At 41.7% G+C, this 25,435-nt stretch overlaps 1 protein-coding gene across 18 annotated transcripts; it reads left to right on the forward strand.

Moving 5' to 3' along the window:
* The first annotated feature begins 2,557 nt into the window (after positions 1-2,557).
* On the forward strand, positions 2,558-11,989 carry LOC127326166 (cytochrome P450 87A3-like). Of its 18 annotated transcripts, none has more exons than XR_011743395.1 (15): positions 2,560-3,160; positions 3,513-3,600; positions 3,698-3,840; positions 3,953-4,031; positions 4,113-4,219; positions 5,058-5,166; positions 7,699-7,930; positions 8,062-8,130; positions 8,585-8,660; positions 8,917-9,029; positions 9,116-9,231; positions 9,534-9,650; positions 10,354-10,554; positions 10,668-11,698; positions 11,788-11,989. XR_011743395.1 is itself a non-coding variant. In XM_051353031.2 (7 exons), the coding sequence occupies exons 3-7, from the start codon at positions 3,805-3,807 to the stop codon at positions 5,769-5,771; spliced, it is 348 nt and encodes a 115-aa protein (XP_051208991.1). In that variant the 5' UTR covers positions 2,559-3,160; positions 3,513-3,600; positions 3,698-3,804; the 3' UTR covers positions 5,772-7,692. The 18 variants fall into 18 exon arrangements, 1 of the variants encoding a protein (XP_051208991.1); XR_011743398.1 differs by having other exon boundaries at positions 10,733-11,698; XR_011743396.1 differs by having other exon boundaries at positions 10,759-11,698.
* Positions 11,990-25,435: the final 13,446 nt, after the last annotated feature.

The following is a 25,435-nucleotide window of genomic DNA, read 5'->3' on the forward strand; positions in this document are numbered from 1 at the left end:
GGCTTTCCTCCTCGCAGGTATGTGAGTATTGCCATTATCTTTCGTGCTGGAAGCTTCACAGAAGTGAGAGTGCGAATGAAGAGCTTCTCTTGATCGGTCATATGTCTATGGGATGCCAGGAATTTGCTCTCATCAGGGCGGCTTAACTCATGGTTGTGGTGCAACTCTAGGTTTGTCACAACCCACTTGTCTCCTTTTAGTGTAACCACCATTTTGGCTTTGCAACCTGAAACAGGATTTACATTTCTTCTTCTTTTTCTTGTTTTAGGTGGCGGTCCAGAACCAACTTTCTGTTGGTTTCTCTCTTGTCTCTTCTTCTTCCTTTCCTCAATTACCTCAGGTGCAACTACTTTGCCAAACTTACTGCATGTGTAAGTTCTTCTCATGCCAATAGCATTTCCAATATTTTTGCCTTTGTAGTTTCCCGCTTTCTTCACAGAGAATACACAAATTGAAGCATATTCATTGTAAAATTTGTAGGCTTCCTCTTCAGTGTTAAATACTATGTTTAAGTGTGGAGCATGATGCCCAGTAACTTCCTGACTAGCTTGTAATGCTGCAACAACACTTTCATTTTCAAGGAAAATACGGATATCTTCTTGAGTTAGCTGCTCCACTCCTTCAGGCATCTCCATAGTTGCTTCTTCACCATCTTCATTATTGTGAGTTTCTTTGTCAAAACTATTATTTTCCTCTGGAATATGCTGCTCATTATGTACTGGATCATTATTCTGATTTTCATTGTCATCGAATTGCCAATTGTAGTAGCTATCTGAACCATAATTCGGCAAATCTTCATTTCCAATATTTGTCTCATCTTCAGCTAATTCTTCATCTTCATCACCAAATACTGGTTGCTCATAAGCTTCTTCTTCTTCTTGTACATCTAGGAGCGTAGACTGGGAACTTGCATATCTGCCAGTTATCATAAATGTCTTGTTCTGCATAATTTTTCAATTTTTTGTTATCTATAATATGCAGCTAAAGATAATCCACAACTAATTTGTAGTCACAGTTATCTTTTTTACCTCTGAACCCATTCCCTCTTCTATTCCATTGAAATTGCTTTGTAAATAGCTCCGCAAATTTATATTTTTACAATAATAGTCAGTTTAAACAACCAGGAACTTTCTTATAACAACATTTTCGCTGCGCTATGTATGTTGCTTCTTACCTGTGATGTTGATGGTGCTTCGACAGACAACAACATTTCCGTGAAGGACATACCATTACCTTGTGATAAGGATATCTGCATTTTTAGTTTCAGATAAGTCATTAATCCATCTGTCATCCCATTATCCCATATTTCAATGTTTTTTATGATCACATAATTATGTACTAAAGTTAGTATGGAACAACTTACATCATAGCGATCTTCAAGGTCACCTTGTTCAGCTTCCTTTGAGTTGTAGTCATATGTCCATGCTGGTGTCTTAGTCTAAACATCAAGTTCATTAAAACATATGTAAGCAACATTAAGTTGACAATGTTTGATTTGTAATTCATGTTTTGATATATAGGACAGAAAGTAAATCAAACTTACCTGCATATTAACATAGTTGTTGTTCAAAGTATAGCTTGTTGTGTGAGCTTCAATTTTATTCTGCATGGAAAAATAACAGTCATATACTTCCATTATAGTCTTGATAATTAATGCAGAAGTAAACAACTTATATAGTCTTGGAATAAATACCAGAAGTAAACATTTTTTTTTTGTGTTTTCCAGATATTTGCATGCTTATATAAGTAAACAACTTATATAGTCTTGGAATAAATACCTCACATTTGCATGCTTTTCTTTTGTTTTCATACTGCTGGTAAGGCTCAGTATATTTTGCTATGTGCAAATACTTCCGTCTGAAGAAGTGCAAACGCATTTTTTGGGTGGATAAGTAGATGCTTGCATTTGGTGGGAGATATATATACGGGCATTTTTTTCGGTTGTAATAAGTGTACAACATGCACGTACTCATGACGAACATGCTGGTTTTTGGGCAAGGAGGCATGCTCAGGACGAACATGTAGATTTTGCATACTCACGACCATCGAGTCTGAACTATTAGATTACATGATATCAGATTTTGAATGCACGTACTCGATTATATGATCTTTGATACTGTATATTTTGCAGGTATGATGCAGCTACATGCATAAGTTCATTCGGAGAAGAGGTACCTGATTCGGGCAGAAATCTAAAGGTATAAACGATGCCCCCCATAGGGGGCTTCACAGCGCTCTGAGAATGTGCACCGTCCGATTTTTACACAGACTGGCCCAAAATCGATCTAAACCGCTCGTTGCTGGCAGCACAGCAGCTTCTGGTTGGCGCAGAGCACGCGTTTGACATTTACCTCGTCAGTCCTTGGCGCTAGTGAAATCCATGCGATGGCAAACATCTACCCGCGTTTGGCTGCATTTGGGTCCTATGGTCGGTCGGGTCCACGCATCAGTCGCTGTGGGTTGTTTCTGGGTCGCGTTGGTCTCGCCCCGGCCGTCCAAAATATCTCTGGGTAGATAGGGGTACTTTCGACCTTTCGCTGATGGTATAAAAGGCGAATCCCACGCTAGGAAACCCTAGCCGCCGGCTGCCAATCCGCTCGCGAGTCGCCCGCTCCTGCCCCTCCCCACGTTCTTCTCCTCCCTCTCTCCTCTATCCTGCCTCCTCCCTGGTGCTCAGCAGGAGGAGCACGAGGCGCCGCCGTATGTCGTCGTCCTCCCAATCTCAGCGCCATTCTCCTCACCCAATCGCTGGTGTCCCTCACCTGGGAGCTTGGTCTCCGACGAGCACGAGAAGAGGAGGCCGCTGCTGCTCGCCCGGAGCTCGGTCTTCGACGAGCGCGAGAGGAGGAGGCCGCCGTTGCCTTGTACAAGGTGGGCTGCTGTCTCGCCCAGCCATCCTCCTTTTCCTCCGCATCGGGGCTGCCTCAGCAGCAGCTGGAGCCGGCTGTCGGCGTGGGGACGGCAGATCCCGGCGGTCGGCGCGGGGACGGCGGATCCCGGCGCCTTGAGGTGTACAGCCGGCCGTGAACTGCAACCTCCAGCCATGGATGAAGGCATTTCGGCTGTGGACTGCCTCCTCGTCTCACAGTCTTCCTCGTGCATAGCAGCAACAGCAGGGAACCGAGCTCCAATGACTGCTATGACATGACGTGGAGATGAGGTGATGCTCTCTTTTTTTCCTTATTTGCCTCCTCATCTCTTCTTAAACTGTGTTTCAATTCTTTCCCACTAATCATCATGTAGATGCTATTTTATCTCTGCCTAGAAGGTGTTATACAATAATCCTGCAAGGGTGCAGGAGAGGTTGATCCATGTGATATTGTGCGTGTATTTACTAACTTTGCTTTATCCTGCAATTTATAATCCAATGGTAGCAATTCTTTTGCAATTGGTTTAGATTTTTTTTGCTCTCTATATTTTGCATCCCTATTTTTATAAGGTTTGAAGTGGTGTGTCTTTGTGGTGCACATGTTGGGTTAGATATAAACTGTAGTGCATGGTCTTTGTTTCAGGTTACAAGAGCAGAGATGGAGTCGCTAGCGGTGGTCATGGGTCGATGGTCTAAAAACTGACTAGAGTAATTCTTCTCCGTGGTATATGGTACTAATTATTTACCCTCAAATATTGGACACATTTATCTAATGCACAAACTCTTTCATGTTTGTAATTTGTCAAAAATGTTGGTACCCTATTTCAGTGTGTAGGTTGTCAAAATAAGCTTCCTGCAATTGGTCCTGGGTGGAGTGTGAAACAGTTCTGAACCAGCTACCAGGCAGGTAGTGACTTGGATGGTAATACAGTTACATGAAAGGAGTACAAACCCATGACGTTCGCATCCAGGTAGCCGACACCATGGCATCCATTTTTCTCCCAGCCGTGAATAAAAATGTGTTTCTGCTACATAATCACACTCAAATTCATTACTCTTGATTTTTGCCTCATGTTTTTGTAGGTAGTAAACAAGGCAGTCCGGTTGGCCAACATTGTGCCTTGCATTTTGGGAAAGACCCTAAATGATGTTCAGTTCAAAGGTAAGGCCCCCTTATACAATTGCAGAAAACACAATTCCGCAGGATACAACAGACTTCTCAAATTTTTAACATTGGCGACAGGATACACAATTCCGGCAGGATGGGGGTTGATGGTATGCCCACTAGCAGTGCACTTGAATCCAAATATTTACCTACATCCTCTCATTTTCAGTGCTTCAAAGTTTAAGGTCTGTAGACTTTAATGCTCACTGGGTCTGGTTTTTTATAACACATCATTACCTAGCAGCATAACGTATTTTCCACTGTAATTTCTATGTGCAGAAAGCACTTACATTTTTTACGCTAGGATTAGAAATATAAGCTGGGTTTGGGCGAATTTGTTTTTACAGTTTGAACAACCTGCATCTTAACACTGGCATGCTTTATGGTTTTAACAACTTGCAACGCAATTCATCCGATCTGTGTTCAGGAGAGAGGTTGGGGCCATGGTATATTCAGGTATGGTTTGAGGGATGCTACTTTATTTTGCATCTGAACCGGTGAAGTGCAATTTTCTTGAATATGACATGCCTTATGGCAGAAAAGAAGAATCTAAAAAAAGGCAGGAAAAAAAGGGGGGAAGCATGCACCGACGTAGGCCAGCATTGGCTGGAGGTCCCTCACGGGCAGGCATATTTCAGTTTCTTAGTCACGGTTGCATTTTGCATATCGTGGAGAATTCAGTTTCTTAGTCATTGTTGTAGTCAAGGCAATATCACAATACTTCTCTGTCAAAATTAGTTTATTTTGCGAGCCTACCCTCCATTTTCATCAAAATAAAAAAATCTTGAGTGACACCATTTTTATAGGGTATATGGGAATATTAGCTTACGTATCATGTCTTTTTTATCTCTGTCAGATTAATGCATGCATAGAGTAATATTTTGTTCATCCTTTAGGTGTATTTGGTGTTAGTGTAAAAGAAAATTTGTATGATCAGTACAGTAGTGGTTTTCTTGCAATCTACTTTTCCTGTTTTGCTCTGCTTGCGATGGTTGATTATTTAGTTCTCTAACTTTTATAAAGTGTGATTTTAGGTTCTTTTCAACAGCAATATTTGAGTCATGTTCGGCCGTATCAGTTGGTTCTGTTTGTTATCCTTTTTCAGAGTGTTCATCTTCAGGTGCTATGTCAGGTAATTTGTCTTCACATGATCTTTCTTTTCTGATTCTGCATCCTACCCACTGCTTTGGATCAATATGAGCTTTTTAATTTGTAGGTCGTTACATACACCTTTGTCGAATATTAGTTCTTCAATTAAGTTTATGGTGGATCAGTAATCTGATTTGTTCTATGGGCAGTCCAGTTCTGAGCCCCAGCCATCACGTTTGCATACAACATATATCGTAATTTTTCCAATGTTCGTCGTACATTGCATGACCATTTGGAATTCCGAGGATGCATATAAATAATATCCAGATAACCATTCTAGAGTCTTCGCAAAATTTATTACTCATTTTGTAGGCACTTCTAATTAGTTATACTATTATGCTCCATATATAAAAGTTAATATATCCCTATGAAATAAGATGAAGGATCGGTAACAACACTAACAAATGTTTTTCCAATAAAAACCAATCGGGCGGCAAAGGCATATTGATATTCCTGAAGCGAGATGAGTTCCCTAGAAAAGGCTAGAATTCCATGGGACTCATGACACTAACTATATGGTTTCTTTCTCACTTATTGAGCTATATTTAATGGTCGTCTTTCTCATTTCTAGAGCTATATGCCTGGTAGTAGTGAACAATTTGCAAGTGTGAGTATAAGCCCTTTAGATGTACCAACGAGTGGAAGGATCCAGGGGAAGACAAAATCAAGGTCAACTTGGTTTAGCCCTGTAGCAGCTCTCCAGAGCTTCATGCTAAGATACTATAATTGCACTATTTGTGAGAATGATTATTTCTCAGTTTTCAAGTACTTTTTGTATTTGCTCCATATATACTATACATTATCTTTCCTGGATTCCGTGGGACTCGTGACGCCAATATGTATGTAAAAAAGAGTTCAGTTTTATTAATTCAAGAAAAAAAGAACATACCAGCTGATGGCGCGTCATCTTGATCAAACATGTTCGTTCAGCTCCTGCAGTTTCCTGTTTGCTGTGGCTGCTTGCCACCGAGTAGGCCCTTCTCATCCAGAGCTTCACTGATAGAATCAGCACCTCTGAAAAGCTAGATCATGACTAGGGCCAGACTTCATGCCAGTAGAATGAAGCTTCAATTAATTTAGGCCAACACAGGAAAGAAATCTTAGCATGCCAATAATTGATAGAGAGGATTTCAGAGCTGTCAATAAGATACTGGATAAATTAATAATCAACAGTCCAGAAAAGAACAGCATACCAGTTAGTTGCACATCGGCCAGTTTCACTTCTTGCTGTTCCTGATCCGTCGAAAGCCGCTGCTGTTCATATCTGAACGAATCGGTACGATTGGTACTCACAAAGGTACTGCATCTTGACCAGCGACGGAGCTTCGTCGCTGAGCCCGCCGCATAGCCAAAGCGGAGTTTTCTTCTGCTTAGATTATGCCCATTTAATTCAGATGTGTACATAAGACATCCATGTGTGAAGCCCACGTGCACATGAATTGTATTTACTATTTCTATAGTTGTATTGGATTCCTCCATCTCATTCCAAAAGTGCGTTGTTGTGAAGAGTAACCTTCACCAAATGATAGAAATGAGAGTTAAAATTTTAAAATTTACACGGTTTGGACCACGCAAATATTTTTGTATTTGGCATTGCTTTTGGTTTGTTTTCCTGGGTAGAGCATCTATTGTGTGTTCACCATTTTTGTCCTAAAAATTCTTTTCGATTTGTCATTGACCCATGTGCTAGCCTACTACAGGAGTAATTATGCAATGAGTGATATCCTTTTCCCACGGGTTTCTGCATTAGTATCGGTAAAAGTTAATTTATTGCGTATATGACCGCAGGTGTCTCCTATGAGGTAGTACAAGGATTCCTTATTTGCAGTTAAAGAAAGGATCAGTTATTTAAGAGTGTCAGGTCTACATAGCTGGGGTTGCCATTCTCCGCTATGTGCGACACCCATTGCATGCTGTTCTCTTAGCCATTTGTAAGACTGTTTTTTTTTTGTAATTTTCTGGATGGCACTACAAATTTATGGGTTAGTTTGGATACAAACTTACGGCCCAGAAATCAAATTATGCACAGAAATCCACCGGAGAGTAGCATGTGGTGGTACTGCAATCAAATTATGCAAACTTTGCTTATTTGTATCATTTACTATTGCTGCGTTTATCTGCACAAGGTAGATATTTTAGATGTCTTTCCTTCTCAGCATAGCAAGCATGTGCTACTGAATTTTTGTGATCTCTAGAGTTTGGTTTCTTCTGTTTCCGCTATGGTGATCCCAGTTTAGCTAATTTGTCTTCTACTAAATCTTCCAGTTTTAGGATGGACACCAAAACAACTCACCTTGGGTTGCTAGGTTCTATTTTATGTCCATTCCATGTTCTCCTGATGCTTTATGGGATTAGACATGGATTATTTGTTCCTTTTAATTTACAAGTATTGCTTTTTTAGCTTCTGCCGGAATCAGACCTGAAGCTTGCTTTACATATCTAGATGCAATCTTTTGTGCAATAGTTCAGCGAAACATCAAATGATATTACTTATTTTAGCCCAATGTTGTTTCAGAATGGATTTTAACTATGAGAACAAGGCAGTGCCAGCTCAACTGGAGAAAACGCAAGAGTTGTTGGACAAGCACATAGTACACGTCTGGCCATGCCCCGTTTCACCTTTCTCTCGTCATGACAAGAAGGAAGAGAAGTCTCTACAATCCTCGAGGGAATCACCTCTAGCAAGCAAGTAGCTCCTAAAGAAATTTGATGATTATCATGCCTTGCAATGCCCCATTCAGCTTTAGGTAATGAGTTTACTTCCATTGGCATGTTACACTATAATTGGTTTCAGTTCTTGCAAATCTGGTTTCTATTTCTCTTAGTTACTTTGGTAGATTATACCAGCTGCAGCTAACATTATGTGTCTAATGGACAGTTTAGTAGACAGCTGGTTAACTGCTTCCTGAAGTGACTGTATGATGCAAAGCTATGGTTCTTTTCGAAGGTACTTGGTGCTTGGACACATGTAATTGACAGCTGGTTGTATTTTCAATATCTAAAGCTCTTTTGTACCTCAAGCCTATTTGCTAGAGCTTTTGTTGTTACATTTCTACGTATATTTTTTTTACTGAAACAAGTTATTTCAATAATTTTTTGATTTAAATTTAAGAGGCTCTAAATTAAGATATATTTGAAGAGAACATATGACTCAAATGAAGCATGACTCAAATTAAGACAGTTGTAAACCAACCTACTGATCATTTTTTTGCTCAAGCATGTATTTGCCTTTTTTATGGCTTTAAAATAGTTACAACAACAATGAACTTGAGGTTTCCAGAATACACCTGAGTCTCTCTCACTCCCATCTATCCTACTCATGCTTTATCAACTTAGTACATAAAAGCAGTTTGTTAGTATCTTTGCTTTTTTTAGATACTAATTCATGATCTTCCTCCAAGATGGCTAGAGAAATGGCCCAGGAAATCAGCTTTTGTTAGACTTGCTGGTGAAGGAGATTGGTCCCATCAATTTAAGGTTGTAGCTTTATTCAGGATTTACCGTTTCCATGTATAGTTTTTTAACTATGCTTCCCTGGCTAAGAATGTCACATATTGTATGTATATAGCTGGTGGTTCAATGGCGGGAACCATACATGAAACCTTCCTTGCAATATACTCTTCCCTTTGCTACGTAGAATAACTGATGCCCTGCCTGATGTGTTTGTGTGGTGTATTGTTCTAGATTCTTATTATCTGTATTGATAATGCCACAGTTTTTTCTGCCTTTGTAGATGAAGAGTAGCGAATTGTTTGGACTGAATTCTGAATATGCTGCATTTGTGCCATGTGAGAGAAATAGCATATTGTTATCATCTTGAAATAGTAGACAAAAATGTACATTGAGGTGAGCTATCTTGAATGGTACTTCTTTCATTCCTCTGCATGCTTTCGCTTTGTTGCTTTAAAACTTAAGCATGTTGTTCTTTTAAGGAGCTCGTCACTTCAGTACAGACTACAGAGAGATGACGGCTTGAGATATAGTCGCAACACCATCATTGGCTGCAAGAATTTGCTCCCTGGAAGCGGAAATGTCAAGACGGTAGCCTGTAACCACCTCTGCATTATTATGAATATTGTTATTTATGTTTAGACATATCTCACACATTCGAAATTATTAAACTATGTAGCTAGCTTAATTAATCTACACATGCATCAGATGAATTCTCCCATTGTACATGTAAATTTGATTTTCCTCTCTATGATGGATATTGGGGCTGAATAAATTACCGAGTGATGACTGATGGTATTGCGTACTTGCTGCAAAAAGAAGAAAAGTAAAATTGCTCGAATTATGCCTTTTTAGTACAGTTTTAGTTCCAGAATGCTAATTGGTTGTGTTAAACTGCAGCATATTTTCCCCTCACGTGACGAATTCATAAAAGAACAATATTTTGGTTGTCCATGCAATCCAACAATTGAATGCAGTATTTTGCTCATACAAGAGAAGCAACCAAAGATCATACATGTAGGTCCTCTCTCTCCCACTCTCTCAGCCCTCTCTCTGCTTCTCTCTCTAATCCCTGTACAAATATTTCAAGGTGTATAGTTGCTAATATTTTTATGAGCATCTTTTGGGGTGTGTATGCAAATAGTAAGGTCATGAGAAATCTGACATCCGCTATTTTTCCCTCTGCGTGTTGCCTTACTTGATTTTAGTGTTGTTTGTTCCTTTCGCTGAGGGTGCACTTTGTTTATGGAATAAAGCACGCAATGATTCTGGCAAATTGCTTGAGGCCTTGAGGGTCTGGAGGAAGTAGAAGAAATAATTAACCAGTGGCTAAATTATCTCCCCTACCTCCAGATATTTATAGGTTCCTAAGGAGCATATACATCGTGTGTTATGAAAGTTATTAGGCATATGTGCCGCACCATATGTGCAATGGTAGCTATTTTTCTGTATTCTCCTTAAATTTGTATGGGTGGCGTCAAGCATTATTTTAGTTTTATCTTTGCTTGTGTATATGATAAGATATGAGATATACATGGATTTTTAGCTTAATTGAGAATTTTCTTTTATAATTACTTTGCAAGTTCTGCAGTTTAGTCATTAGTATACTTCCCTCATTAGTTCATATATAATGATAGAAAGTAACAAGTAGACTGTCTTCGCTCATACGTACAAGGGCGTTGTGGTGAGGTTAGTCGCTGTCTAACTTCATTGCGTGCAGCAGCTACAGAGCTCCGCTGTCTCCATTCCCGTCTGCACGCTGCTGCCTCTATCCTCTTCCCCTCTTCTTGGTGCATATAGTGCCTGGCTGGTCGGACGCTTTTGATTGCTGGCCTACGGTTTGAGGTAAAAATGTTTTGGGCAGATCGCAAATGGAAGAATCACAGCGCACATAAAACTAAGGGCACTATCATGTTTTGAGGTACAAGATTTCGTGATTTTTCTTCACATTTGATCTTTAATCTCTTTTATTCATTTTCATAATATAAGATTGATTATATGAGATATTGCTGCATGCTTATATGCTTAAAAAAGGTTCTTGAGGGGCTCTCCTGTGCATTATATGATTGTACCTCACTCTCCTTGTGTGCTCAATGAAGATGAAGATACCCTTTATTTCCTACAGTGGCTTGGGAAGGGGAGTAATACCGTTACTTGCTGGGTAAAAGGCCAGAGAAACGTTGTTGCGTCTGCTCCGAGTGTAGAGGTCTTCCATGGCGGTGCAGGGCCAAGGTCCTCCATTTGGTGATGGCAGTGGTGTTAGCATTTGGCGGTGCACCCACATTAGATTTATGTTTTCGATGCGTTGTGGCCTCTAAAGATCGAACTGCAACGAGATTATTTAGATGTTATAACTTTTGTACCTTCTATTATTGTCAAAAGGAAATACAGAATGTTAGTTATTGTAGTATATTTAGCTATTTTCTTGATTGTGTATAAACATTTCTGTTCTTTTCCAAATTTGTGTGTTTAGTTATAATATCACTCTATTAATTTTGTTTTCTAAATCCTCTAAAATGCATTTCTATTTAAATGTGGATCTGTTCGAACTTCACGGGATCGTGCGCCAAGGCGCACATCTAAATCTAGTTGCTATAATTCTTGGTACTGCTTCCTCCATCCTCCAGGTATGTGTACTTGGGTATCTGAAAATATATGCAGTGTGTTGGATTTTTTGAACTCAGTATATGAAATTTGATACAAATTTGTTTTTATAAAAATTGTAGCCATTTTTGTGCTGTTTACCTGGGTTCCTATTATGAAATCAACCTCCAAATTCGAATCTGTTGCAAATGAAATTTAAGATGTCAGCTATTAGCAGTTAATGAAATTTGAAGAACTGACCAATGATGCATCATGTTTTAGCAATTTTTTTTGGAGAAAGGGCTGAGCAAGGTTTTTGCCCTCTTTTTGTTCTTGATGCATCAGGTTTTATCAAGTTTGGTTCGTTTTCTTCAAGAACTGACCAAGGATGAATCAGGTTTTAGCAAGATTTTTGGGGGAAAGGGGCTGAGCAAGGTCGTCAGAGTTTGGCCAGAAAGACAGACCGAGAGAGATTTACCATGGTAAGCCTGATTCCCTTGATCCATTGTTCCAATTTCTTCAAGAACTCTTCCCCTCTGTCAGATCGCTTGATCCATTGTTCTTCCTGTAGTTTAGGTGGAGGTGGAAGAAAGGAAAACGAATCTGGGAGTGGTTGCGTTGTGTTGCGTTATTTACTGCTTCTGGTAATCGTCAGGGGTATTTTTGTAATTTTTATCGTCCTTTCTGATGATCGAGAGAGATCTGGCTGGGAGTAGTTGATTTCGTACGCTTCAAGTTGGGCTTTTGTTTCTGAAGAAGCCCAATAACAAAAACTGGCCCAACAAAGTTAACTGGACAGCCCAAGACAAAAAAATACAAATAACAAATAAGATTACGTCAGTTGACTGAGACAACTTATGTCTCAGTCGACTGAGCTTTAAAGACGTCCTAATAATAAGCAACTAAACTGGGAAGAAACATGCTGCGAAGATCAGACACCCGATCGGAAGTGTTTTTGAAAACATCAAGTAGGTATTTCATAGATTAATGAATTAAATAAACGTCACCTGATAGTGTCTGTTTGCATGATGCATAGAAATAAAATATTCAGACCTCAGGTCATCGTACATGCGTTCAGCGGTGGAGCCGCAAGATCCATGCAAACGGGTTGATGTTCATGTTTGAGCCCTCTCTTTGTCCTTACGTGGAGCAGTGATGGTCAGATTCTCGACGGCAGCGGGGATACATGCATGAGATCAGAGCATTAGCACAAGATGAAATAAATAATTTGGGGATAGAAAGATTTGATGGATACAGCGAATTAGAAAATCGATCTACGGGAATGCAGCTTTGATCCGGCGATTCTACTCAAGTCTCCCGCCGCTTTCGTGCAGACGCGGACGAGCGAGGGCAAGTTCACGCCGTTGCTGCTCAGGATTGGTTGGGCCGCACCGGCTCTTTCTTCATCGGGACGATGCGCGCAGGTTGGCGTGACACATGAACAGTCGCCGGATCGCCTCGTCTGTGCGCGCCTTCGTGCTAGTCGGGTGTAGACTGCTGCTTTTGGTCATGCCAAATCCTTCTCCATCGGGACTTACGCGGCTGCAGATTGATCTCCCGTACAGGCGATCGGGACACTGCTCCTTGCGCCTTGCCATTAGTAGCTATGGCTGCGTCGTTCCGCATGCGCCGCCTGATCCTTAGATCGATCTGATCGGCCGCCGGTGTAGAAACTGATCATGGCGGCGTGTTGATGATGAATGGATCCCGCCCGGATCACCGCTGCAAGCGCCGCTTGACCCACGGTGGGTGCCACCACTGGTGGAAAAAGGGCCTTTTATCCAGCCCATTAGTCCCCAAATGTTTCGAACCGTGACTAATTGGATCTTTAGTCGCGGTTCGGGAGGCGAACCGCGACCAAAGGTCTAGGCCCAGGGCGCTCGGTGGCCAGCTGGTGCACATGAGGGGCTTTAGTCGCGGTTGGCCAGGCCAACCGCGACTAACGGCCTTCGGACTCCTTTAGTCGCGGTTTGCCAGGCCAACCACGACTAAAGCCCTCCCCTATATATACCCATCCAGCAGCCACACTTAACCATTTGGTGCCACTTCTCTTCACAAACTTCACAAGGGGGTGTTAGGTTTGCTTTTGGTTCGTCTTATGCACACAAGGTGTTTGATGAAATGCTCCAAGAGCATGAAACAAACATGATACGAAGTGTCGGAGCCACACTTGAGCTTCCTCATTTATTTTTTCCTCCTCGATCGTGGTTAGCAACTTGAACCTTTCATGTGTTATTGATAAAATATGCATGTGTGTAGTTCATTGTTTAATTTCTATTGTTTGTAGCTAGTTAGTTTAACAAATGCATGATGGTTAATTATATATTTTATATTATAATAATGCAGATGAATCGGCAATGGATGTACGGTAACCGACTTTCCGGCGAGTTCACTACGGGTTTGAAAGATTTCCTCGTAGTGGCTAATGCGAACAAGCAGGGGGGGTTTGTTATCTGTCCATGTGTTGCTTGTAAGAATCAGAAGGGTTACTCTTCCTCAAGAGATGTTCACATGCACTGCTTGGCGGGGTTTCGTGCCAAGCTATAATTTTTGGACCAAGCATGGAAAAAGAGGGGTTATAATGGAAGAAGATGAAGAAGGGGATGATTTCATCGATGACAACTATCTTGATCATTTTGGTGATACTTTCATGGAGGATGCTGAAGGTGGGGAAGGTGAAGGGGAAGGTGAAGGGGAAGGTGAAGAAGAGGCACGTGATGAGCCCGTTGATGATCTTGGTCGAACCATTGCTGATGCACGGAGAGGCTGCGAAACTGAAAAGGAGAGGGAGAATTTGGATCGCATGTTAGAGGATCACAAAAAGTCGCTGTACCCCGGATGCGATAATGGTCTGAAAAAGCTGGGCTGCACTGCTTGGATTTCTTTGAAATGGAAGGCACAGAAGGTGTAGCCGACTCAGATTTGAAAACTTGCCGAAAATGTTGAAGAATATGTTTCCAAAGAATAACGAGTTGCCCGCCGATGCGTACGAAGCATAGAAGGTTGTCTGCCCTCTAGGTTTAGAGGTTCTGAAGATACATGCATGCATCAACGACTGCATCCTCTACCGCGGTGAATACGAGAATTTGAATGAATGCCCGGTATGCACTGCATTGCGTTATAAGATCAAAAGCGATGACCCTGGTGACGATGTTGAGGGCCAGAAACCCAGGAAGAGGGTTCCCGCCAAGGTGATGTGGTATGCTCCTATAATACCACGGTTGAAACGTCTGTTCAGCAACAAAGAGCATGCCAAGTTGTTGCGATGGCACAAAGAGGACCGTAAGTCGGACGGGGAGTTGAGACACCCCGCAGATGGAACGCAATGGAGAAAGATCGACAGAGAGTTCAAAGATTTTGCAGCTGACGCAAGGAACATAAGATTTGGTCTAAGTACAGATGGCATGAATCCTTTTGGTGAGCAGAGCTCCAGCCATAGCACCAGGCCCGTGACTCTATGCATCTACAACCTTCCTCCTTGGTTGTGCATGAAGCGGAAGTTCATTATGATGCCAGTTCTCATCCAAGGTCCGAAGCAACCCGGCAACGACATCGATGTGTACCTAAGGCCATTAGTTGATGAACTTTTACAGTTGTGGGGCAGACCTGGTGTACGTGTGTGGGATGAGCACAAAGAAGAGGAATTTGACCTACGAGCGTTGCTTTTCGTAACCATCAACGATTGGCCTGCTCTTAGTAACCTTTCGGGACTGTCAAATAAGGGATACAATGCATCCACGCACTGCTTACATGAGACTGAAAGTGTATATTTGCCAAATGGTAAGAAGAACGTGTACCTTGGGCATCGTCGATTTCTTCCGAAAATTCATCCAGTAAGAAAGAAAGGCAAGCATTACAATGGCAAGGAAGATCACCGGCCGAAGCCTGCAGAACGTACTGGTGCTGAGGTATTTGATATGGTCAAGGATTTGAAAGTCATCTTTGGAAAGGGTCCTGGCGGACAATCAGTTCCGCAGGGAGCTGACGGGCACACACCCATGTGGAAGAAGAAATCTATATTCTGGGAGCTAGAATATTGGAAAGTCCTAGATGTCCGCGCTGCAATCGACGTGATGCATGTTACGAAGAATATTTGCGTGAACCTCCTAAGCTTCTTGAGCGTGTATGGGAAGACAAATGATACAAAGGAAGCACAGCAGGACCCGCAACGTTTGAAAGACCCTAATGACCGGCATCCGGAATGGTTTCAAGGTCGTGCCAGCTACGCTCTGACCAAAGAAGAGAAGGTCATCTTTTTTGAATGCTTGAGCAGTATGAAGGTCCCGTCTGGATTCTCGTCGAATATAAAGGGAATAATAAACATGGCGGACAAAAAGTTCCAAAACCTGAAGTCTCACGACTGCCACGTGATTATGACGCAATTGCTTCCGATTGCTTTGAGGGGGCTCCTACCGGAAAATGTTCGAGTAGCCATTGTGAAGCTATGTGCATTCCTCAATGCAATCTCTGAGAAGGTAATCAATCCAGAAGATCTACCACGGCTACAGAACGATGTGGTCCAATGTCTTGTCAGTTTCGAGTTGGTGTTCCCGCCATCCTTCTTCAATATTATGACGCACCTCCTGGTTCACCTAGTCAAAGAGATTTCCATCCTCGGTCCTGTATTTCTACGCAATATGTTCCCCTTTGAGAGGTTCATGGGAGTATTAAAGAAATATGTTCGTAACCGTGCTAGGCCAGAAGGAAGCATTGCCAAGGGCTATGGAAATGAGGAGGTAATTGAGTTCTGTGTTGACTTTGTTCCTGACCTTAAGCCGATTGGTCTTCCTCGATCGCGGCACGAGGGGAGACTAAGTGGAAAAGGCACGATCGGAAGGAAATCAACAATATGTATGGACGGCCATTCTATGACTGAAGCACACCACACAGTTCTGACCAATTCCATCTTGGTGGCTCCGTACTTTGAGAAACACAAGAATATTTTACGCGAGGACAACCCGGGGAAGCCTGAATCCTGGATTACGAAGGCCCACATGGAGACTTTCGGTAGTTGGTTGAGAAAACATTTAATGAATGACGATGATGTTGTAGATCAGCTGTACATGTTGGCCAAGACACCATCTTCGACTATAACGACTTTCCAAGGGTACGAGATAAATGGGAATACATTTTACATGATCGCCCAAGATAAAAAGAGCACCAACCAAATCAGTGGTGTCCGCTTTGATGCAGCAACCGAGCATGGGCAAAAGGTCACATATTATGGTTACATAGAGGAGATATGGGAACTTGACTATGGACCCTCCTTTAAGGTCCCTTTGTTCCGGTGCAAATGGTTCAAGCTAACAGGAGGTGGGGTAAAGGTGGACCAGCAATACAGAATGACAATGGTGGATTTCAACAATCTTGGTTACCTTGACGAACCATTCGTCCTAGCGAAAGATGTCGCTCAGGTTTTCTATGTGAAGGACATGAGTAGCAAACCGAGAAAACGGAAAGATAAGAAAAAGATCAGTACATCATGCGATGATCCAAAGCGCCATATTGTTCTTTCAGAGAAAAGAAACATCGTGGGAGTGGAGGACAAGACAGACATGTCAGAAGATTATAATATGTTTGGTGAAATTCCGCCCTTCAAAGTGAACACCGACCCAAGCATTAAGTTAAATGATGAGGATGCTCCATGGATACGGCCCAATCGTAAGCAAGCAGGGACACAAGGGAAGAAATGATGTGTAATAATTTATTGTACCAAACTTTGTTGAATGGATCATGTGAATTATATTATCTGTGATGTGTTTGGTGTCCATTTCGAATGATTCGATTAATTCGAGATACCACTGATGATACATGAAATTTGGAGTGACTAAGTCATACTCCTGCCTAGGCGTATAATGGGGAAAGGACTAGAGGAGCCGTAATTGCATGGGATTTGGTGGATCTAGCATTGCCGAAATTGATTGGCCATGCCATAAATACCACTGATGATACATGAAATTTGGAGTGACTTAGTCATACTCCTGCCTAGGCGTATAATATGCATACTCATAGTCTTCATAGTCGCCGCCGTTGTACTGGTAGTCGTCGCCTTCTAAGTTGTCGCCGTTGTCGTCGCTGCTGTCGTCGTCGCTGTCGTCGGGCGGCGCTCGTGGCTCGAACTGAGGGTAGCGCAGGCGGGGGATATCGCCGGCCGTGATGTAGTCCATGACGCTCTGTAGAGTCCGGCCATACCACCATAGCCGACGGCCGGCCTCGTGGAAGTTCCCAGGAGGCAGACCGTCCTCCTCATACCTGGCGAGCGCCTTGTCACGCCGATTGATGAAGAAGGCATCCCAAGTATGCTGGTTATCGGGATGCCAGCGGGTATTCATCCGCTGCTCCGGCGTGAGATCGAGGTAGTAGTGGTTCGTGATGGCCGCCCGGCGCGCAGTACCCTGAGGGACGGGAGGGACCGGTGATGACGCGTCAAGCACACGCCCGTTGGGAACCCCAAGAGGAAGGTGTGATGCTTACAGCAGCAAGTTTTCCCTCAGTAAGAAACCAAGGTTATCGAACCAGTAGGAGTCAAGGAGCACGTGAAGGTTGTTGGTGGCGGAGTGTAGTGCGGCGCAACACCAGGGATTCCGGCGCCAACGTGGAACCGGCACAACACAATCCAAATACTTTGCCCCAACTTAACAGTGAGGTTGTCAATCTCACCGGCTTTCTATAAACAAAGGATTAAATGTATGGTGTGGAAAATGATGTTTGTTTGCGAAGAAACGTAAAGAACAATGATTGCAGTAGATTGTATTCAGATGTAAAGAATGGACCGGGGTCCACAGTTCACTAGTGGTGTCTCTCCAATAAGATAAATAGCATGTTGGGTGAACAAATTACAGTTGGACAATTGACAAATAAAGAGGGCATAACAATGCACATACATATCATGATGACTACTATGAGATTTAATCGGGCATTACGACAAAGTACATAGACCGCTATCCAGCATGCATCTATGCCTAAAAAGTCCACCTTTGGGTTAGCATCCGCACCCCTTCCAGTATTAAGTTGCAAACAACAGACAATTGCATTAAGTATGGTGCGTAATGTAATCAACACAAATATCCTTAGATAAAGCATTGATGTTTTATCCCTAGTGGCAACAGCACATCCACAACCTTAGAACTTTCTCACATCGTCCCCATTCAATGGAGGCATGAACCCACTATCGAGCATAAATACTCCCTCTTGGAGTCACAAGTATCAACTTGGCCAGAGCCTCTACTAGCAACGGAGAGCATGCAAGATCATAAACAACACATATATGATAGATTGATAATCAACTTGACATAGTATTCCATATTCATCGGATCCCAACAAACACAACATGTAGCATTACAAATAGATGATCTTGATCATGATAGGCAGCTCACAAGATCTAACATGATAGCACATGAGGAGAAGACAACCATATAGCTACTGCTATGGACCCATAGTCCAGGGGTGAACTACTCACACTTCAATCCGGAGGCGATCATGGTGATGAAGAGACCTCCGGGAGATGATTCCCCTCTCCGGCAGGGTGCCGGAGGCGATCTCCTGAATCCCCCGAGATGGGATTGGCGGCGGCAGCGTCTCTGGAAGGTTTTCCGTATCGTGGCTCTCGGTACAGGGGTTTTCGCGACGAAGGCTATAAGTAGGCGGAAGGGCAGGGTTGGAGGCGGCGCGGGGGCCCCACACCATAGGCCGGCGTGGGCCCCATATTGGCCGCGCCGCCCTATGGGTACGGGCCCTCGTGGCCCCACTTCGTATCCCCTTCGGTCTTCTGAAAGCTTCGTGGAAAAATAAGACCCTGGGCGTTGATTTCGTCCAATTCCGAGAATATTTCCTTTGTAGGATTTCTGAAACCAAAAACAAGCGAGAAACAAGAATCGGCTCTTCGGCATCTCGTCAATAGGTTAGTGCTTGGGAAAATGCGTAATAATGACATAAAGTGTGTATAAAACATGTGAGTATCATCATAAAAGTAGCATGGAACATAAGAAATTATAGATACGTTTGAGACGTATCAAGCATCCCCAAGCTTAGTTCCTACTCGCCCTCGAGTAGGTAAACGATAACAAGGATAATTTCTGAAGTGACATGCTATCATAATCTTGATCGATACTATTGTAAAGCATATGAGATGAATGAAGTGATTCGAAGCAATGGTAAAGACAATGATTAGACAACTGAATCATATAGCAAAGACTTTTCATGAATAGTACTTTCAAGACAAGCATCAATAAGACATGCATAGGAGTTAACTCATAAAGCAATAGATTCTTAGTAGAAAGTTTTGAAGCAACACAAAGGAAGATATAAGTTTCAGCAGTTGCTTTCAACTTCAACATGTTTATCTCATGGATAATTGTCAACACAAAGTAATATGATGGATGCAAATAAGCAAATATGTAGGAATCAATGCATACAGTTGACTCAAGTGTTTGCTTCTAAGATAGAAAGAAGTAGATAAACTGACTCAACATAAAAGTAAAAGAATGGCCCTTCGCAGAGGGAAGCAGGGATAAAATCATGTTCTATAGCTTTTCAAGTTTTGAAATCATATAGAGAATCATAAAAGTAAAGTTTTGAGAGGTGTTTGTTGTTGTCAACGAATGGTAGTGGGCACTCTAACCCCCTCATCAAACAGACTTTCAAAGAGCGGCTCCCATGAAGGACGTTATCTCTACCAGCAAGGTAGATCATCCCTCTTCTCTTTTGTTTACACATGTACTTTAGTTTAGTTTTTTTTATTTATGGATGACACTCCTCCCAACCTTTTCTTTCACAAGCCATGGCTAACCGAATCCTCGGGTGCTTTCCAACAATCTCATACCATGGAGGAGTGTCTATTTGCAAAACTAAGTTGCTTACTGATGAATCAGGGCAAAACATGTGAAGAGAATTATTAATGAAAGTTAATTACTTGGGGACTGGGAACCCCGCGCCCGCTCTTTTTGCAAAATTATTGGATAAGCGGATGAACCACTAGTCCATTGGTGAAAGTCTGCCCAACAAGATTGAAAGATAAAACACCACATACTTCCTCATGAGCTATAAAACATTGACACAAATAAGAGATAATAACTTTTGAATTGTTTAAAGGTAGCACATGAAGTATTTACTTGGAATGGCAGAAAAAATACCATGTAGTAGGTAGGTATGGTGGACACAAATGGCATAGTTTTGGCTCAAGGATTTGGATGCACGAGAAGTATTCCCTCTCAATACAAGGCTTAGGCTAGCAAGGTTGTTTGAAGCAAACACAAGTATGAACCGGTACAGCAAAACTTACATAAGAACATATTGCAAGCATTATAAGACTCTACACTGTCTTCCTTGTTGTTCAAACCCTCACCAGAAAATATCTAGACTTTAGAGAGACCAATCATGCAAACCAAATTTCAACAAGCTCTACGGTAGTTCTTCATTAATAGGTGCAAAGTACATGATGCAAGAGCTTAAACATAATCTATTTGAGCGCAAAAATTTCCAAGTATCAAATTATTCAAGAAATTATACCAATTTACCACATGCAGCATTTTCTGTTTCCAACCATATAACAATGAACGAAGCAGTTTCAACCTTCTCCATGAACATTAAGAGTAAAGCTAAGAACACATGTGTTCATATGCAACAGCGGAGCGTGTCTCTCTCCCACACAAAGAATGCTAGGATCCGATTTTATTCAAACACAAACAAAAATAAAATCATACAAACGCTCCAAGTAAAGCACATAAGATGTGAGGGAATAAAAATATAGTTTCACTAGAGGTGACCTGATAAGTTGTCGATGAAGAAGGGGATGCCTTGGGTATCCCCAAGCTTAGATGCTTCAGTCTTCTTGAAATATGCAGGGATGAACCACGGGGGCATCCCCAAGCTTAGAGCTTTCACTCTTCTTGATCCTATTGTATCATCCTCCTCTCTTGATCCTTGAAAACTTCCTCCACACCAAACTGAAAACAAACTCATTAGAGGGTTAGTGCATAATCTAAAATTCACATATTCAGAGGTGACATAATCATTCTTAACACTTCTGGACATTGCACAAAGCTACTGAAAGTTAATGGAACAAAGAAATCCATCAAACATAGCAAAACAGGCAATGCGAAATAAAAGGCAGAATCTGTCAAAACAGAACAGTCCGTAAAGACGAATTTTTCTGGGGCACTTAACTTGCTCAGCTGAAAAAGCTCAAATTGAATTAAAGTTGCGTACATATCTGAGGATCACGCACGTAAATTGGCAGATTTTTCTGAGCTACCTACAGGGGGGGCTGCTCAATTTCGTGACAGTAAGAATTCTGTTTCTTCACTGTAATCCAAATCTAGTATCATATTTACTATCAAAGACTTTACTTGGCACAACAATGCAATAAAATAAAGATAAGGAGAGGTTGCTACAGTAGTAACAACTTCCAAGACTCAAATATAAAACAAAAGTGCAGAAGTAAAATAATGGGTTGTCTCCAATAAGCGCTTTTTCTTTAACGCCTTTCAGCTAGGCGCAGAAAGTGTGAATCAAGTATTATCGAGAGATGAAGCATCAACATCAGGGTTTGGAGTTTTCTCAACTATGCATTGTATCTTATCTATGTAAGTTTCAGAGGCTCATTTTTCATTACTTTTAGGCTTGCTATTCTCATCAAACAAATTTTCAGGAACAATCCAATCAAAATTCTTTTCTAGTGCCTCGCACATTCCTAGGAGCTTGCAAGGTATTGATGTTTTAATCTCCCCCGCACAATTAACTTTATTAGTGTACTTTAATCTATCTTTTTCCATCTTTTCAAGGGTATTTGCAAAATTGGTATAAGAGCCAAGCATCTTATATTGAATAAAGACTTTCCTAGCTTCTCTTGCTACATCACCAAATTCTTTAAGAAGGGTTTCTAAGACAAAATCTTTCTTTTCTCCTTCTTCCATATCACAGAGTGTAAGAAACATATGTTGCATTACGGGGTTGAGATTAACAAATCTAGCTTCTAACATGTGTACTAAAGACGCAACAGAATTTTCATAAGTAGGAGCAATTTCTACCAAGTGTCTATCTTCAAAATCTTCAACCGTACTAACATGAGTGAAAAAAATCTTCTATATTATCTCTTCCAATAATAGACCCTTGTCCTGCCGGTATGGCTTTCAGAGTAAACTTAGGAGGAAACATGATGAAATAAGTAAAGTAAATACAAGTAACTAATTTTTTTGTGTTTTTGATATAGAGAACGCAAACAAGACAGTAAATAAATTAAATGCAAGTAACTAATTTTTTTGTATTTTGATATAAGAAAGCAAACAAAGCAGTAAATAAAATAAAGTAAAGCAAGACAAAAACAAAGTAAAGAGATTGGAAGTGGAAGACCCCCCTTGCAGCGTGTCTTGATCTCCCCGGCAACGGCGCCGAAAACTTGATCTTGATGACGCGTCAAGCATACGCCCGTTGGGAACCCCAAGAGGAAGGTGTGATGCGTACAGCAGCAAGTTTTCCCTCAGTAAGAAACCAAGGTTATTGAACCAGTAGGAGTCAAGGAGCACGTGAAGGTTGCTGGTGGCGGAGTGTAGTGCAGCGCAACACCAGGGATTCCGGCGCCAACGTGGAACCTGCACAACACAATCCAAATACTTTGCCCCAACTTAACAGTGAGGTTGTCAATCTCACCGGCTTGTTGTAAACAAAGGATTAAATGTATGGTGTGGAAAATGATGTTTGTTTGCGAAGAACAGTAAAGAACAATGATTGCAGTAGATTGTATTCAGATGTAAAGAATGGACCGGGGTCCACAGTTCACTAGTGGTGTCTCTCCAATAAGATAAATAGCATGTTGGGTGAACAAATTGCAGTTGGGAAAATAAAAAAAAAGAGGGCATAACAATGCACATACATATCATGATGACTACTATGAGATTTAATCGGGCATTACGACCAAGTACATAGACTGCTATCCAGCATGCATCTATGCCTAAAAAGTCCACCTTCGGGTTAGCATCCGCACCCCTTCCAGTATTAAGTTGCAAACAACAGACAATTGCATTAAGTATGGTGCGTAATGTAATCAACACAAATATCCTTAGACAAAGCATTGATGTTTTATCCCTAGTTGCAACAGCACATCCACAACCTTAGAACTTTCTGTCATTGTCCTAGATTCAATGGAGGCATGAACCCAATATCGAGCATAAATACTCCCTCTTGGAGTCACAAGTATCAACTTGGCAAGAGCCTCTACTAGCAACGGAGAGCATGCAAGATCATAAACAACACATATATGATAGATTGATAATCAACTTGACATTGTATTCCATATTCATCGAATCCCAACAAATACAACATGTAGCATTACAAATAGATGATCTTGATCATGATAGGAAGCTAACAAGATCTAACATGATAGCACATGAGGAGAAGACAACCATCTAGCTACTGCTATGGACCCATAGTCCAGGGGTGAACTACTCACACATCAATCCGGAGGCGATCATGGTGATGAAGAGACCTCCGGGAGATGATTCCCCTCTCCGGCAGGGTGCCGGAGGCGATCTCCTGAATCCCCCGAGATGGGATTGGCGGCGGCGGCGTCTCTGGAAGGTTTTCCGTATCGTGGCTCTCGGTACAGGGGTTTTCGCGACGAAGGCTATAAGTAGGCGGAAGGGCAGGGTTGGAGGCGGCGCGGGGCCCCACACCATAGGCCGGCGTGGGCCCCATGCTGGCCGCGCCGCCCTATGGGTACGGGCCCTCGTGGCCCCACTTCGTATCCCCTTCGGTCTTCTGGAAGCTTCGTGGAAAAATAAGACCCTGGGCGTTGATTTCGTCCAATTCCGAGAATATTTCCTTTGTAGGATTTCTGAAACCAAAAACAGCAGAAAATAGCAACTGGCTCTTCGGCATCTCGTCAATAGGTTAGTGCCGGAAAATGCGTAATAATGACATAAAATGTGTATAAAACATGTGAGTATCATCATAAAAGTAGCATGGAACATAAGAAATTGTAGATACGTTTGAGACGTATCAAGCATCCCCAAGCTTAGTTCCTACTCGCCCTCGAGTAGGTAAACGATAACAAGGATAATTTCTGAAGTGACATGCTATCATAATCTTGATCGATACTATTGTAAAGCATATGAGATGAATGAAGTGATTCGAAGCAATGGTAAAGACAATGATTAAACAACTGAATCATATAGCAAAGACTTTTCATGAATAGTACTTTCAAGACAAGCATCAATAAGACATGCATAGGAGTTAACTCATAAAGCATAGATTCTTAGTAGAAAGTTTTGAAGCAACACAATGGAAGATATAAGTTTCAGCAGTTTCTTTCAACATCAACATGTTTATCTAATGGATAATTGTCAACACAAAGTAATATGATGAATGTAAATAAGCAAATATGTAGGAATCAATGCATACAGTTGACACAAGTGTTTGCTTCTAAGATAGAAAGAAGTAGGTAAACTGACTCAACATAAAAGTAAAAGAATGGCCCTTCGCAGAGTGAAGCAGGGATAAAATCATGTGCTAGAGCTTTTCAAGTTTTGAAATCATATAGAGAATCATAAAAGTAAAGTTTTGAGAGGTGTTTGTTGTTGTCAACGAATGGTAGTGGGCATTCTAACCCCCTCATCAAACAGACTTTCAAAGAGCGGCTCCCATGAAGGACGTTATCTCTACCAGCAAGGTAGATCATCCCTCTTCTCTTTTGTTTACACATGTACTTTAGTTTAGTTTTTTTTATTTATGGATGACACTCCTCCCAACCTTTTCTTTCACAAGCCATGGCTAACCGAATCCTCGGGTGCCTTCCAACAATCTCATACCATGGAGGAGTGTCTATTTGCAAAATTAAGTTGCTTACTGATGAATCAGGGCAAAACATGTGAAGAGAATTATTAATGAAAGTTAATTAATTGGGGGCTGGGAACCCCGCGCCAGCTCTTTTTGCAAAATTATTGGATAAGCGGATGAAGCGACTAGTCCATTGGTGAAAGTCTGCCCAACAAGATTGAAAGATAAAACACCACATACTTCCTCATGAGCTATAAAACAATGACACAAATAAGAGATAATAACTTTTGAATTGTTTAAAGGTAGCACATGAAGTATTTACTTGGAATGGTAGAAAAAAATACCATGTAGTAGGTAGGTATGGTGGACACAAATGGCATAGTTTTGGCTCAAGGATTTGGATGCACGAGAAGTATTCCCTCTCAATACAAGGATTAGGCTAGCAAGGT

This window comes from Lolium perenne, chromosome 4 (assembly GCF_019359855.2).
Source record: "Lolium perenne isolate Kyuss_39 chromosome 4, Kyuss_2.0, whole genome shotgun sequence".
Classification (NCBI taxonomy): domain Eukaryota; kingdom Viridiplantae; phylum Streptophyta; class Magnoliopsida; order Poales; family Poaceae; genus Lolium; species Lolium perenne.